Here is a 12,707-nt window from a genome sequence, read left to right as displayed (position 1 = left end):
GATCTGAAGGCCTCCATTAAGAACAGAGATGCTGGTCTGGGCCAGCAGCCCCCAGCCTGTTTGGGGACCCCACCCCCTCCTTTCCCCTCTGTTTCCAGGAACAGCTGGGCCCAGCCTGGGCTGTACTGCTGGGAAGCGGGTGAGTCAACCCCTCCCTGTGGCCACAGCTGGACCCCCGCCCGCCCCCTCTGGCCTTCACATCTGGGCAGAGACCCAATCATGAGAGCTGGGATGGGGACCCTTAAGCTCACACTTTTGGAGATGGTGCTGCTCCCCTCGGAAAGTGATCACAGCCTCAGGGTGGACACCATGCCCCACCCCATATCATGAGGGACTCTGGCATGTTTTCTACACTGCAGACGTTGACATTCTGCCAGGACTCCCATCCTGACCCCCTCCCCTCCTGGTGTCTGTGTATTTATCTCTGAGTCCATGTGAAATGTGTTCATATCTATGTAGATGAAGAGATGGTGGGTCTGTGATTGTGTGTGCACAGGCCTGTGTATACCTTGACCTGTGTCTTGGTGAGTCTTGAGGCCCTGGGAATTTACACAACAGGCTATGTGTGTGTGATTTGGTGGGGTTTTTTTGGAGGAGGGGTGTGCTGTCAGGGACTAGGGCACGTGTTTTTCTTTATGGGACCTTGGTGCTGGTTTAGTGGCTAAGTTATGTGGGGCTCTTGGGACCCCCATGGACTGTCCGCCAAGCTCCTCTGTCCATAGGATTTTCCAGGCAAGAATACTGGAGTGAGTTGCCATTTCCTTCTGTTGGGGATCTTCCTGACCCAGGAATCCAATCGAACTGGGGTCTCTGCACTGCAGGCAGATTCTTTACCGACTGAGCTACCAGGGAAACCCTTTGAGTCTATATCCCTGTCACTCTTCGTGTAAGTAGTGAATGACTGATAATCAGTACTTCAGTATGCCTTTGTTTCTGTGACCGTGTCCTACTTTATGTCATGTGTTTTCCTGTGATAGCATGAGGCTGTCATGGGTGGCCTTGGTTTGCCCATGTCCCCAAGACAATCTGGTGTCCCTGTATGCAGCCTTGTGGGTTTGTCTTACTTTCTGGGCCCTGTGATGTACGCGGACAGTATAACCATCGAGTCTGTCCCCACAATGTGTCTGTGACTCTACAGTCTCCATGTGAGGGGAGTGGCTGCTTGACAACTGGATTCCTGAGGTCCAAGACTTTATCTGTTTGCGTCTTACTTTGTGTTGTTGGTGTGGCTTTATAGCAGTGTCTGTATATGTCACCTGTGTATGAAGATGGCCCTGTCTGTGTCCCTACCACAAACGGTGTGTGACAGTGTGACCCTGCCCGTATTCGCTGCGGGGCTGGCTGGATTAGTGAAGGTTTGTGCCAACGTGTGGCAGGTTTATCTTGTGTCCGTGTGCCCCTGTAGATCCAGAGTTTGTGACCTTGTGGGGAGGTGTCAAAGTCACACAAGACAGCGTACTTAGCGGAGGCAGAGGCAGAGGCAGTGACAGGCTCCGGGGGTGTCAAAAACCCCCGAGCTCTGCTGCTCTGGGCCCCGCTGGGCCCTGCTCCCTGCGCTGCGGGGGCGCGTGCGTCGTGCGTGACGTGAGGCACGACGCCGGTCGCTGCCTGCGTGGAGCCCGACGCGGTAGTGCCTGCGAGCGCGGGGAGAGGGTGGAAATAGGCTAGCTGCGTGCGTGCGTGCGTGTGTGCGTGCGTGCGTGCGTGGGCAGCCGCGGGGGTTGGGCGCGTGGGGGAGCGCTGGGCGCAGCCCCACCCTGCCCGGGACTGTTGGGCGCGGGTGAAACCATGGCAGGGGTGGTGGGGCGGGACGCAGGGCCGTTAACCCCTTCCTGCCTGACCTGAAACTTGTGGCCCCTCGACAGAGCACACGGGGGCTTCCCCAGTGCTCGGGGACCGTCCCTGACAAGGGAGGAACCCCACCATCGAGCTGACAGACCCCCCCCCCTCCAGTTACCATGGGAACCGGAGCTTCCCGCGCGGCTGGGCGCGTGCTTCCTCCCCCGTCCCAGCTCTTCCTTTAATTCCACAGTCCACCGATAATGGGCTTCCCGCTCCTAGTCTCCGGGGGAGGGGCTGGGGTCAGCGAGCCCGGGGCGTGCGTGACTCAGGTCAGCTTGAGGGTCCCCTGGCCACAGCAGACCTCGCTCCCCTTCTCCACCCCGTGACTCACCTCTCGCGGCTTTTCCCCTTGCGTGACTCAAGCCCTTGGGGAGGGGGCTGTGGACTCTGAGACCCCCTTCCAGGCAGTGGGGGCTGAGAACCCAGTACTGGGGACCTGAAGCTCGAAGGGCGGGCTCTCCCTCCTGCGAGGGTCGGTGTCTAGTGTTTTGCCTTAGCCATCTCTCATCAAGGTCACTAGAGGCGTTTTCCCCCACCCCTGAATTGGCAGTATCTACCCCCTCAAAACCCTCCGGGAACCAAGTCCCCAGCCCCTCCCCCTCAAGCCCACAGGAAGTTTTGGCAGAGCCCGTTGGCGATGAAACGGTTAAAGCCGTTTTCTTATTCATTTCATCCAGGGGCCCCTTTTGACTCAGAGCGAGCCAGGCGCCCCCTTGAGCCGGGCCTCGTGGGGGCCTGGGTTCATACTCCCCACACGTACCATTTTTAGAGAGGGGAGGGAAGGCTGTTGGTGAGCTGACTGGGGGGGTCTTGGGTGGCATGTACAGAGTTGGGTTCAAATCCTGCCTCTGCCCTCATTGCTCTCTGGTTCTCAAGTTTCCCCATCTAAAAATGGGGGATAATTTTGAGCAGTTTATTGTGGCATTGTGAGATTAGCTGAATAATAGATGGGACACTTTGTTTCCAGAGCTGGGCACAGGAGCAGAGAAGGGAGCTTGGTCCGAAAAAGGACCCAGGCTCCTCCTGTCTCCCAGGCCTGGGTGCTGGGTGCCCAGCAGAACTGAGTCCTTGTGGGGCAGTCCATGCCCCACCCAGGCGCTCTGAGGCCATAGGGTTCATCCCTTCCGTCCACCCCCTGCCCGGGGCAGGCACCCAGGAAGTGAGAGGCGGGGCAGGAATGAGGCGGAACCTGTTGGGCCCGTCGCCTCCCCACCCCACCCCCCACCCTCATTCCGGGGCCCTGACATGCCCCCCCCCCACATAAGCTGTGGCCCCACCCCCACTGTCGTGGACGCCTGGGTCCTGACCCGAGGGTGGCCCAAGGGAGGGGATGTCGGCGGAGACAGCGTCTCGGGAACATCCTGTGGACTCCTGGCTGGACAGACGGGAGAGTCAGCCCCTCCCCGGGCAGGACAGCAGTCGGCTGGGGGCAGAGTAAACACGGCCCAGAGCAGCCAGACTTGGAGGGGCGGCAAGGAGCATACACATACACAGTCACCCCGAGAGAAAGCCAGTCTACACACACAAAACTCCTGTAACCCTGGCCACAGACAGATTGCCAAACGGGGACACTGACAGGGTCAGACACAAATCTGGGTAAAGATGGCTGTCAAAGGTGACAGGGCAGCCCAAAGAGGAAGACCGAAATGCTGCCAAACACGTGAAGATACCGACAGGCCAGAAGCATAAAGGTAACACAGATAAGTGAACTCAGCGTACAGGCAAGACGGACACACTGACAGGCACAAACACAAGGATACTGACGTTCAGGTGAGAAGTGCACAGCCTGGCAGACAGTCGCATGTCCACAGGCACCCTGAGACAATGTGACAGGCCAGAAACAGGCAGGACGGACACACAGACCCAAGTGGGCAACACAGGCATGTGGATAGGCTCAGAGATAAGGGACGGTCACTTTCAGTGCAAGTGCCCCAAGAGGCGCACAAGATATGTTCAGACACAGTGTTAGATCCTGACACACCGGAGAAGGCCACAAAGGCATGCACACTAGCAAGATCAATTCAAGGGGATAACTCAGAGGTGAAAGAGACAATCATAAACGTATGGAGAGAAGGACAGGAGGGACACATACAGACCATGACAGACAGCCCCAGCCGCCACCGCCCCACAGCACACACACAGTTGCATACATACTCAGACAAGCTCTGAAGACACCAGAAATCAGCCTTATAGACACACTCTACCTCACTGATAACACTCACGTCAGACCCTCTGACAGACTGGGCATATGAAAGTGGACAGACTGACATATTCACACACATGGTCTGGCCAGATAGTCACACCCAACCCAGAGAAGCATGGACAGGCCTCAGTCTGTCATTCATTAACACGCTGGCCCAAGGACACCCTGACAGAACCTGTTGGCTAACACATGCACACATACACACCAGCCACAGAGCCCACATGGACACAAACACAGAGAGTCACAGACACACACCAGCCACGGACGTCACACACAGACCTCACACAGGCAAGCCATGGACCTCACACACAGACACACATACACGTACAGACCAGACACGAATAGATGAGCAGTAACAACTCCAGTACACCCTAGACTCTTGTATACAGGCCAGCCACAATACAACATGTCATATAGACCGTACACATACACACAGACACACTCCCCCCCCTCCAAAGCAGACAGGCCCTACACACCCCTGCAGGGTTGGGCCAGCACACAGACACATGCCTTGAGAAGACAGGCTTCACACACACTCTCACACGCCCTGACAGGCCAGCCACACACAAACCCACAGACAGCCAGACACACGCGCGCCCCTGGACCATGATGAGGTACTCTGGGGTTCTGGGCTGGCCAGCCCTTCTCTGCCCCCACCCAGAGATCCTGGCGCTTACTCTCTCCAAACACCTCCCCCCACCTCCCTCCCAGACTGTTCTTTGTCACTTCCCCTAGGAGGCCCAGCTCAGCAGCCTAGGTCCCTGGTGGGGTGTGGGCCTGTTTTCTCAGCACATCCGCTATAAATGGGGCACCCGGGATCTCAGCCATGCTCAGGCCCCCCAAGACCTCTCCAACAGTGCGGGGGGGCGGGGGGGCGGGACCCGAAACAGTCTTGTGGGAAACTCCCCTCATGCCCAGCTTAGTCAGCCTGAGGACAGACTCTCCTTCCTGCTTCCAAGAAAACCGAGCCACTTCCTCCCCAGGAGAGGGATAGGGACCCCCAAACCACAGAGGTGAGGGAGGGATGTGGCTGGCAAGCTAGGGGTTCCTGGGGGAGGGCCTCGGTGATTCTCAGCCTCTTCCTGCCAGCTGCCTGTCCACACCCAGGGGCAGGGACAAGGGAGCCTGGGTGCTATGACTTGCGGGTTCTCGCCCTGGTCTGCCCACTAGCTGACTCACAGGCAGCCCCCAGCCCAGTTTCCTGGTGAGGGCCCTGCCGGCCAGTGGGGCCAGGGTGGAGGGGGGTCACCAGGCTATTTATAAGAAGGAGAAGTCCCTCCTGCCAAGGCCAAAAGCCCCAGAGAGACCCATGGGTGGGGGTGGGTAAACTTCCTCCTTATCCAGTCCCCCAGGTCCCGGGCTCCTGGGCATGAGGAAAGCCTGGGCACAGTCTCCTTAGCTAGATGCTTGTTTGAAGCCCATGGCCTGGGCAGTACCCAGCTGCTAGTCTGGGCACTCAGCACAGATAAGAGGAGGGGGCTTTCCTCACACCCTCCTCATGGGACTGGCCTTGGCGCCAGTGGGGCGGCATGAGGGGGTGGTGCCCAGGCCACAAGGGTGAGACTGGCAGGGGCCTGGAACCGGCTGTACCAGCTCAGCTGGGCCCCCGCCCTCCCTCCTGGCCCAATCCCCACCCCCTGCTCAAACACTCGTGCAGAGAGCATACTGGTCTTGCCCCCAAACACACCAGCACCCCTCTGTCCTGTCCCCAACCCCCATAAAGGAGACCCTTTATGAAAGGGCTTGCAGAGCTTAGCATGCAGTTGGTACTGCATATATGCCTCTGTGATTGTGATTATCTACACAAAATTGGCTAACACTCTGGAGCCAGACAGCTCAGGTTTTAGGTCAACCCCAGGGCTTTGAGCTATGGGACACGAGGCAAGTTCTTATCTTGCTGTGCCTAGTCTCTTAAAGGGGGCTAATAGCAAATAGCATACATTTCACTGGGTTGTTGGAAGCAGGCAATGAGTTATTCTATGTAAACCACTTAGAAGAGTGCCTGGCCTATGGTAAGAGCTATATGTGTGTGTGTGTTAGTCACTCAGTGGTATCTGATTCTTTGGGCCAGGCTCCTCTGTCCATGGAATTCTCCAGGCAAGAATACTGGAGTGGGTTGCCATTTCCTTCTCCTGGGAAGAGCCATATAAGTGTTAGCTATTAAAATAGTAATTATTTCTCTGTCTGCTTGTCTTAAGTGTCTCTGAGTCGTGCTGTCTGTCTGCATGACTCCAACCCTGCAGCTCTCCCTGCCCTAACCCCCACCCCCATACATCCATTTTTCCTTGCTGGGTCCTTGGCCTCCATCTCTACCCTCATTGGGACAGTCTCACCTCTCTCCAGGACTCCCCTGGCATGGCCAGCCTCAGCACTGGTCAGGGCTGACTCACTGTGGCCTCCTGGCCCGTGGGACCTGCAGGTTGGCTTCCTGAGATGCTGCCCTCTGGTCAGACCTGCCCAGCCCCCCAACGCTGCCCGCTGCACCCCCGCAGGGCCCAGCCAGATGTCAGCTGCAGTTATTAGCATGGGCGGGAGACACAGACCTGGCAGCGTGCCTGCCAGACTCAGCGGCCACTGGAATCTCCCTTGAGCCTAGGGCGGGGGAGGGGAGCAGTTCAAGCAAGGGAGGAGGGGAGGGGGTACCCAGGGGTCACAAGGACCCTCCAAAGATAGGGACACCCCCAGCTTCTCATGGGACCTTCCTCCCCAACGCGCCATTGCTCTGCTGGACTTCCCCAGCCCCCGCAGAGCTCAGTTTCTCTTTTGCCTTCTTTCCTTTTACTTCTCTCCTCCACACTTGGTGAACTCTGTGCTTGACCTGTAAAGGCTGGCTAGCTCCTCTCCCCCAGCCTTTCTCTGCCCTAAAGAAACTTCAATCTAGCTCCCCAAAGATAGAGGCTTCACTTTCTGAGAGACTTTGGTTCTAGTGGCTGGTATCCTATCTGCTTGGAAGTGCCACTTTTAGTCTAAATCGAAGCCTCGCCATCTAAACCTTCAATTATTCCTGGGGAAGGGGCTCTGGAGGGGTTCCCTCAGATGAGGGAGACACCTAGGGTGAGGGAATGGATCCCCCTTTAGGTATTCTGGATGGTGAGGAGTCCCCATACTAAAACAGGAGTCGGGCCCCTCACCCACATGAATGAAGGAGAGGGCACCGCAGCCCTTGCGGATGTATGTGCCAGACCTCCTGGCAGAAAGTAAGGGCACCCAGCTCGAGGTAAGAGGCAGCCGCGTCAGCCCGCCCAGGCGCCGGGGTCGCCTGGAGGCATTGGCCCACCCCCTCTTCGCCGTCGGGCTGGGGGCGAAGTCCGAACCAGGCCCGCGGGCAGGCGGGGACCTGCCAGGCTGGGTCGGGCCAGGCAGGGCCTGGCAGGACGCGGCCTCAGAGCGGCTGGGTGGGGCCGGGCCAGGCGGCCGTGGGGGCCCCGGGGGCGGCGGCCGGGGCTGGTCGGGACTAGCCGTCCAGGGGCCCGGGCGTGCCCTGGGACCTGGCAGATACCGGGGCCCTCGGCCCCGGGACAGCGCTAGACCCACCCCTTCCTGTGCCCTTATATGGGCGTCGGGGCGAGACTCCGGGGGCCGCCCCGCCCCCAGTCCGGCCAGCGGACTCCCGCCTGTTGCCATGGCAACCAGGCCCCGCTCCCCAGTGGGTCCCCCTTCCTCGGGCTAGTGGAATCGTCCGGGACCGCCAGCCTCCGCCATTGCCTGCGGGCTCCGAGGACTGAACCATTACTGGGGTGGGGATCGGTGACTGGAGACCTCGGCAGCTGGGCTTATTCAGCGCCCCTGGCTTCCTCGGGGGTCGCCTGCTCAGGTTCCTCTTCCGAGGCGCTGAACCCCGCCGGACACAGGGCGGGGTGCCTAGTCCCGTAGGATTCGAGTGACGGAGGCAGGGCCGGGCTCCGTCCCCCGGGGCTGTTGCCACACTTCCTGCCGCGGCGCTCTTTCCCCAGCCTGTTTCTAAGGAAGGAGTGGGGTTGGGCGACCGCGCCCCAGCCGTCGGGCTGGGTCTAGGCACTGGGAGCCGACACGGTGCCGGTCAACCTCAGGGTCACTAGGGGAGGGCTTTGGGGTGGGGAGTATACAGGCACCCACGAGAGGGGAGCCGATCATGGAAGGTCCCCAGGATCCTCAAAGACCCCTTCTCTCAGGTCTCAACCGGGGACCCTCTCAATATCATCTCAATTCTGAAAGGGTGCCTCGACCCTTCTAATTCTATCCTTCATTGAGGCTTCGCAGATGACCCCAGTGACCCCCAACCTCTGACAATCTTCTACCGCACGTATTTTCCTTGCCTCAGTGTACCCCAGGACCCTCACTCACTTTAGGCGTTTCTAGTTTCTCTCAATGCCTTCCCCTTCCCGCTTGTCGGGGACTCTGTCTCTCTCCGGTGGGCTCCAGGACCCCGACTCATTTTTTGCATAGTGGACCCTCCAAACTCTCCCGGGTACACTTTTGATCTCTCCTCCTTATTTCACCTGGGTTCAGCTCCTCCCGGGAAAATTCCAGTCCCTCAACCATTCTGTACCCAGGACCCCCACTCAGTTTCTGAGTCAGATGTCTCCTCCCCCGCTTCCCCATCTACCTTGCTGTCTCTCCTTTGCGGGGTCTCTCAGTGTATTCTCAGCCCTCCAGCACCTCTGAAAGACTCCAGATCACTCAGGCCTTTCCGCGTGCATCCCGGGACCACCCCCTCCCCCCAACACGCACACACTTGCTCAGTACCAATTTCTCGTATCCCTTATCGCGTACTCCAGGGAAATCATCACCCTCCCCGAAACCTCTCCCGGTGTGCCTCGGATCGCCCCAGCAACCCCTTCCTCACGCACCCTAGGGTCCTCTGGCCCCTCCCCCTGCAGGCGCTCCGAGCCACCCAGCCCGTGGCCGCTGTTTACAAGGACACGCGCTTCCTGACAATGACGCGAGCCGCCTCCTCCCCTTCCCCACGCTCCAGAAGGGGGGTGCGGGGGCCTGGCTCCGGTGACAGCCAATCAGAGCGCACTTCCGTGGCTGACAACCGCGGTATAAAGGCTTGTGGCTCTGGCGGAGCGGCCGGGACCTTGAGCACGGCCAAGCCAGCACCGGAGCCAGCAGGGAGCAGGGAGCAAGGGAGAAGCGACACCAAGAAAACGAGCGCGCTAGAGAGGGGCAAAGGGGCTCGAGAAGCCGCACAGCTTCCTCGCACAGCCTCCGACCGGCCTCTCCCGACCAGTGCCAGCCCTCAGGAACGTTCGTCCAGACACCCGATACAGGCACAGCCGCGGACTGCGCGCGGCTCGCTGCAGCGAGGCCCGGGGCGGCCCCGTAGGGACCCCCTCAGACCGCCTGGGCCGCCCGGATGTGCACTAAAATGGAACAGCCCTTCTACCACGACGAATCATACGGAACAGCGGGATACGGCCGGACCCCGGGCGGCCTCTCTCTACACGACTACAAACTCCTGAAACCCAGCCTGGCGCTCAACCTGGCCGACCCCTACCGAAATCTCAAAGCACCTGGTGCGCGGGGTCCTGGCCCAGAGGGCAACGGCGGAGGCAGCTACTTTTCTAGCCAGGGTTCGGACACAGGCGCGTCACTCAAGCTCGCCTCATCGGAGCTGGAGCGCCTGATCGTCCCCAACAGCAACGGCGTGATCACGACGACGCCCACGCCCCCGGGACAGTACTTTTACCCCCGCGGGGGTGGCAGCGGTGGAGGTGCGGGGGGCGCAGGGGGCGGCGTCACTGAGGAGCAGGAAGGCTTCGCCGACGGCTTTGTAAAAGCGCTGGACGACCTGCACAAGATGAACCACGTGACGCCCCCCAACGTGTCCCTGGGCACCAGCGGGGGCCCCCCAGCCGGGCCCGGGGGCGTCTACGCCGGCCCGGAGCCTCCTCCAGTCTACACCAACCTCAGCAGCTATTCTCCGGCCTCTGCGCCCTCCGGAGGAGCCGGGGCCGCCGTCGGGACAGGGAGCTCGTACCCGACGGCCACCATCAGCTACCTCCCACACGCGCCGCCCTTCGCCGGCGGCCACCCGGCGCAGCTGGGCCTGGGCCGTGGCGCCTCCGCCTTCAAGGAGGAACCGCAGACCGTGCCTGAGGCGCGCAGCCGCGATGCCACGCCGCCGGTGTCCCCCATCAACATGGAAGACCAGGAGCGCATCAAAGTAGAGCGCAAGCGGCTGCGAAACCGGCTGGCTGCCACCAAGTGCCGGAAGCGGAAGCTGGAGCGCATCGCGCGCCTGGAGGACAAGGTGAAGACGCTCAAGGCCGAGAACGCGGGGCTGTCCAACACTGCCGGCCTCCTCCGGGAGCAGGTGGCCCAGCTCAAACAGAAGGTCATGACCCACGTCAGCAACGGCTGCCAACTGCTGCTTGGGGTCAAGGGACACGCCTTCTGAGCGCCCCCTTATCCCCCGTACGGACATTTCCCCAACCTGGACGGCTGGGCGCACGCCTCCCATGGGGCGAGGGGGCAGGCGGTGGGCACTGGCCCCGGGGCCTGAGGGCGCAACTAACCACACTGGACTCCTGCCCGCCCGCTCTGCGCCCAGTCCTTCCACCTCAACGTTTACAAGCCCCCCTTCCACTATTTTTTTTTATTTTTTTCCTGCAGAACTCAATTCATATTGAATATAATATATTTGTGTATTTAACAGGGAGGGGAGGAGGGGGCGATTGCGGCGGAGCTGGCCCCGCCGCCCGGTACTCTAGCCCTCGGGGATACTGGGGAGGGGACCCCCGCCCCCTGCCCTCCCCCCTCTGCACCGTACTGTGGAGAAGAAACACGCAGTCGGTTTCTAAAGGAGTTATTTTAAGCTGTGTTTATGTGTGAGTTCGTTTATTGTCCTTACTTTTTATTGAATCTATTTAAGTAAAAAAAAAAGTTCTTTATTAATTTCTGTTGTCTTTTTTTCAAGCCGGCCAGGGGGGAGGGAGGGGAGTACTGGGCAGCCCCCACCCCACGGCTGTTTGTGGCTTGCTCCTGTAACTGTGTCAACCTCGCCAGTTCTGTTCAGGCATCTTGCACCCTCAGCCGGGTGTCCAACCCTTCTGGCGTCTCCTGATCTCCCGGATTGGAAGGTCCAGGGTGTGTACACAGTCCAGCCACCCTTCCCCCCCCCCCCGCCCCCAGGGCCAGGGGACAGGATGCCTTGGGCAAAACGCTCAGCGCGCAGGCGCGGCACCTCCCAGCCGCGCGCGCCGGGGCTTTCCCCGCTGACGCTGCGGAAGCGCTGTCCAAACATGGGCTGATGCTGCCCAGTGACGCGACGGCGGTCTCCGGGCAGATTCCGGGAATCCCCTCCCCCGCTCTGCCGGGCAGGGCTGCGGCGCCGGGAAGGGGGCCGGGATTTTCCCAGGCTGGCGGCTACCGAGGCCCGGAAAGCCCCAGGCCTGGGTCCAGAGCGTCCGCGGTGGGCGGGCCGCGCTCCAGGGCCCCAAGAGCTACCCCAGAGTTTCCCCCATCGGGCTGGCCCCTGGGTCCTGCCCAGCCCACGCCCGCTGCATTTGACCTGACCCGGGCGGGGGGATGCAGTTGCCTGAGCGTCGTTGCCACCGCGATCCCCTCCCCACCCCCGCCAGGAAGGGCGGTGCCCGCCTGCCAGTTTCCCCTCCCGGGTGCCAGGCCGGGAGCGGGGCGACTGCCAGGTCTGGTCCTGCCGGGGCGGCTGCTCGGGCCGCCGGGCGCCGCCGCCGCCCTCGCACGGGGCTGCCTCCCCCGCAGCTAGGACGGGTGGGAGGGCGGCTGGCGAGCCCCGATGGGGATCTGGCAGGCTTCGGAGCTGGAAGCCCCCAGAACAGCAGAGAAAAACACAGACCGAGAAACCAGGCCACAGGACCTAGGTGCCGTAGAACAAACGCTCCATTAATTTGTTTATAAAATACTGAACGACCCGGTCCTGGAGTCACTAGCTAGACCAGGGCAGACAGACTATAAACAAGCAAACATGATTTGGAGATGGTGGTTAGTGCCAGGAAGAGAGAAAAAAAGAAAGAAAAAAAACTGGTCACAATGGTCGTGATGGAGCAGGGGAGGTGAGCTGCTTTGGAGAATGAATTTGGAACACGGAACTTTAATGAGGCGATTTTTCAGCTGACCCCTGAGAAAATCCTCAGTAACAGAGTTCTGCCAGAGAGAATAGTATATGCAACGTTTCTGTGGCCAGAACAAGATCAGCCTGTTAAAGAACACCAAGAAGCCACTATGCTTCAGTGGAGTGAACACACCGAGGTGGAGATGAGGTCAGGGAAGACCATGTAGGGCCTTGTGGAGGGGTATAGATAAAATTCCAAGGCCAAGGACTTCCCTCGTGGTCCAGTGGCCAAGAATCCGCCTGCTGGTGCAGGGGACTTGAGTTTGATTCCTGGTTTGGGAAGATTCCACATGCTGCGAAGCAACTAAGCCAGTGTGGTATGCCACAACTGCTGAAGCCAGCGCTCCAGGGCCCCTGCTTCAGAGAAGCCCCTGCCCTGCAGCTAGAGCAGCCCCCCCCACTCACTGTGACTAGAGAAAGCCAACACTCAGCAATGAAGGCTTAGTGCAGTCAAAATAATTTAAAAATTTAAAAACAATAGAATAAAAACTCCAAGGCTGAGATGAGTGACTTTGGAGGGCATTAGGCGGGAGTACTACTAATGGTGGTGGTGGTTTAGTCACTAAGCTGTGTCTGACTCTTAAG

General features: G+C 59.8%; 1 protein-coding gene across 1 annotated transcript; it reads left to right on the top strand.

Annotated features, from left to right (window-relative positions):
* Positions 1-9,048: 9,048 nt before the first annotated feature.
* On the top strand, positions 9,049-10,924 carry JUNB (JunB proto-oncogene, AP-1 transcription factor subunit). Its single transcript, XM_069590921.1, has one exon. The coding sequence runs from the start codon at positions 9,384-9,386 to the stop codon at positions 10,425-10,427; it is 1,044 nt and encodes a 347-aa protein (XP_069447022.1). The 5' UTR covers positions 9,049-9,383; the 3' UTR covers positions 10,428-10,924.
* Positions 10,925-12,707: the final 1,783 nt, after the last annotated feature.

The sequence above is a fragment of the Ovis canadensis genome, chromosome 5 (genome assembly GCF_042477335.2).
Source record: "Ovis canadensis isolate MfBH-ARS-UI-01 breed Bighorn chromosome 5, ARS-UI_OviCan_v2, whole genome shotgun sequence".
NCBI lineage: Eukaryota > Metazoa > Chordata > Mammalia > Artiodactyla > Bovidae > Ovis > Ovis canadensis.
The sequence above is the reverse complement of the archived record's forward strand: the minus strand, read 5'-3'. Positions and strand labels throughout refer to the sequence as shown.